Source organism: Echinops telfairi, unplaced genomic scaffold (genome assembly GCF_000313985.2).
Source record: "Echinops telfairi isolate 266 unplaced genomic scaffold, ASM31398v2 ScPeMD7_5;HRSCAF=22, whole genome shotgun sequence".
Classification (NCBI taxonomy): domain Eukaryota; kingdom Metazoa; phylum Chordata; class Mammalia; order Afrosoricida; family Tenrecidae; genus Echinops; species Echinops telfairi.
Window position 1 is genome coordinate 25,595,856 of NW_022103901.1, and position 2,668 is coordinate 25,598,523.

Sequence of the window (2,668 nt, forward strand, 5' to 3'; positions counted from 1 at the left end):
GTGCTTTTGCCTTTCAAGATACTTCATGAGACCATGCCATGGTTGTCTGTGGGAAACTAGCACTGAGGGAAGTATGACTGGGACTATATTCCCTAACTTATAACAGAGGGAATCTGGAAAGCTAGTATTCCACGGGAGGAAAGCCACCACTTTGGTATGTTAGAGATAAAGTCCAAGTCCATGATCCTGCTTCAAATATCATTCCCACAAATTCTCCCCAAACAGCTATGCTGCCTTAAAGTGAGCACATGGTTGATTCTATCTCCCTATAGAAGCAGACCTTCTTTTGTTATCTCCTTCCTCCCACAGGTGCCCAGCCCCCCTTATATCTTCCCCCAATGCAGGTATTAGGTTTCCTCACCTGTGAGCTCAGGGACCTTACTGTAGTTACCACCACCTTGTGATGTATGTAACTACTGAATATGCATGTCTTGTGGCTACCTATAAATATCCCAAGATAATAAATACTCCCACCTCTTCTCCCACCTCCAAGTGGACCACCAAGAGGGGCTAAGGAGAGCATGCTCCCATAAAATGTGTCTGGCTCCTTTATTTTCCTCTCTCTCCTTATCTTCTAGGACTTGACTATCACCTTGATACATTATCGCCATACAACTTGCACCTGCGGACCCTTTGGTTAGAGGCTGGTTTCCTCTGACAGTTGTCCTTTTACAACTTACTTTCCTCAGCATAATGTCCCCACGGTTCACCCCTGCTGTGGCCCGTCAGGACTGCATTTCTCTTAATGACCGAGTCTGATACCATTGTATGTGTGGGGCACGTTTTGTGTACCCATTCCTCTGTTGACAGGCCCTGGGGTGGTGTGAACAGTGCTGCACTGGACCTTGGGGTCCAAATGTCTGTCTGTGCCCCAGTTTCCGCTTCTCTTGGGTGTGTATCTGGGAATGGGACTGCTGGCCCCTTGGAAAGCCCATGTTTCCCTCTTTGAAGAATTCCAACAGCTGATTCCCACAGTGGCGGCACCACGGACAAACCCATCAGCAGTGGGTGAGGAGTTCGACGTTCTTGCCCACGGTGGTGGTTTTGTGTTTTATTGGGTCACCGCCATCCTAGTGGGGTGAAGTGGTATCTCACTGAGGTCTCAGTTGACATTTCCCTCAGACATTGTTGAGCGTACTGGCCATTTCTAGACCTTGGCTGGTCAAATGTCAGCTCATGCCCGTTGCCCCTGTTTAAACTGGGCTGCTATTCTTTTCTGTTGTTGAATTGTAGGAGTTTTCTTGTTTTTAATAGCTCCCTATCAGCTCTATTTCTCAACTAGTTCCTCCCATGCCTGATGTACATGTTTCCAAGCTCCTCGGTTGCTGTGCGGGGGTGGTAGTTTAGGGGAACCAGGGGGAAGAGGGAAACTAGACCTTTACAAGGAAAGGGCCAATGGTTTGAATCCTCAGCCTCAAGTCTGATAGTTAACTTACGATGTAGAAAATAATGCTATTTGCCTCCCAAATGATAACTGTCTTTTTCAACTCACTTCTTTTTTTCTTTAGGAAAGTCGTGACAAACGTTATCTAATCCAGAAACTAACGGAAGCCCAAAAGGATATGAGGAACCGACTAGGCTGATGCCGAAAATGCTGACCTATCTTGTGTATAAGCAAGATGACTGCTGACGTTTTAAAGCATGTCTGCATTTCCAACGGAAAATTGAAAACGTATTTTCTAGACTTCAGACTTGGCCAGTGTGTAGCAGTGTGGCCCATCATCCCTAAAGCAGGCTGAAAACCAAGTCCCCGGGTCACTCCCTGCACCTGGAAAGTGGTTACTAAGGCCTGCACCTTTGCAGTCCTAACGGAGAAGAGGACTTTTACGTTAGAAAGTTTTCTGGACTTGGCTTTTCAAATTAACTGTTGAGCCATCCATTCGGGAGACTGGGTTCCTTCTTTTGAACCAGGTTACAGGGGCCAGGGCTGAGGACCACTCCTTAGGACCTAGCGAGTCTTTTGAGTGATTCTGCTCACCAAACGTGAGGCTCGGTTTTGGAAGTGCAGGGTAACCCTTGACTGGTGATGGTGAGGGCAGATGATGAGACAATGGAGACGATGGTTGTGAAATTTCGGCTCCACGGCAGTAGTCAGAAAGAGAGAGAAGCCCATTGCTGACAGTGTGGCTAAGCGGATCTTGGAGAGCCAAGTATAGCCTTTGGTGAAGAGCACTGTTTCAGGCCCTCAGCCATAATGTCCTGCCTTTCTAGCAGTTCAGTTGCCGCAGGCTCCTTACTTGGGGAAGGCTGCCTTGGCGGGCTGGGTGTCCACAAGCCATGGTCGCTTTCTAGTCATCCTTAGGAGCCAGGGTTTGTCTGTGTTTGGTCTTCCGGATGCCCTGAAGGGCACTGGAGTGCCCAGCCTGCTGGAAGGGGGCTGGTTAAGTTGGGAGCTGTGGGTTCCTGTGCTCAAGAGTTTGGGGAGATCAGACGGGCTGCTATGGACATGAACCAAGGTGCGCGGAATGCTGGTCTCTTCCACAGACACAGACGGAGTCCCCATGTAGAAGGCCAGCCGTTTGCTTCCCTGGCATTGATAAATGCGCCTGCTTTTATGAAACCTGTGGTGTCTCTCTTCAAATGTCTGACACAATAAGAATCACACGTGTGCCGAGCACCGCATCTGCAGCTTACCCGAAATTGATAACGCTGAACACTAGGTTACAGG

At 48.7% G+C, this 2,668-nt stretch overlaps 1 protein-coding gene across 1 annotated transcript in view; it reads left to right on the forward strand.

The window, feature by feature from the left end:
- TMC7 (transmembrane channel like 7) overlaps nucleotides 1-2,662 on the forward strand; it is a 74,926-nt gene extending 72,264 nt beyond the window's left edge. Inside the window, exon 16 of the mRNA XM_004706089.2 lies at nucleotides 1,509-2,662. Within this exon, the coding sequence (XP_004706146.2) occupies nucleotides 1,509-1,583 (75 nt within the window). The 3' untranslated portion in view covers nucleotides 1,584-2,662. The remainder of the gene's footprint in view (nucleotides 1-1,508) is intronic.
- Nucleotides 2,663-2,668: the final 6 nt, after the last annotated feature.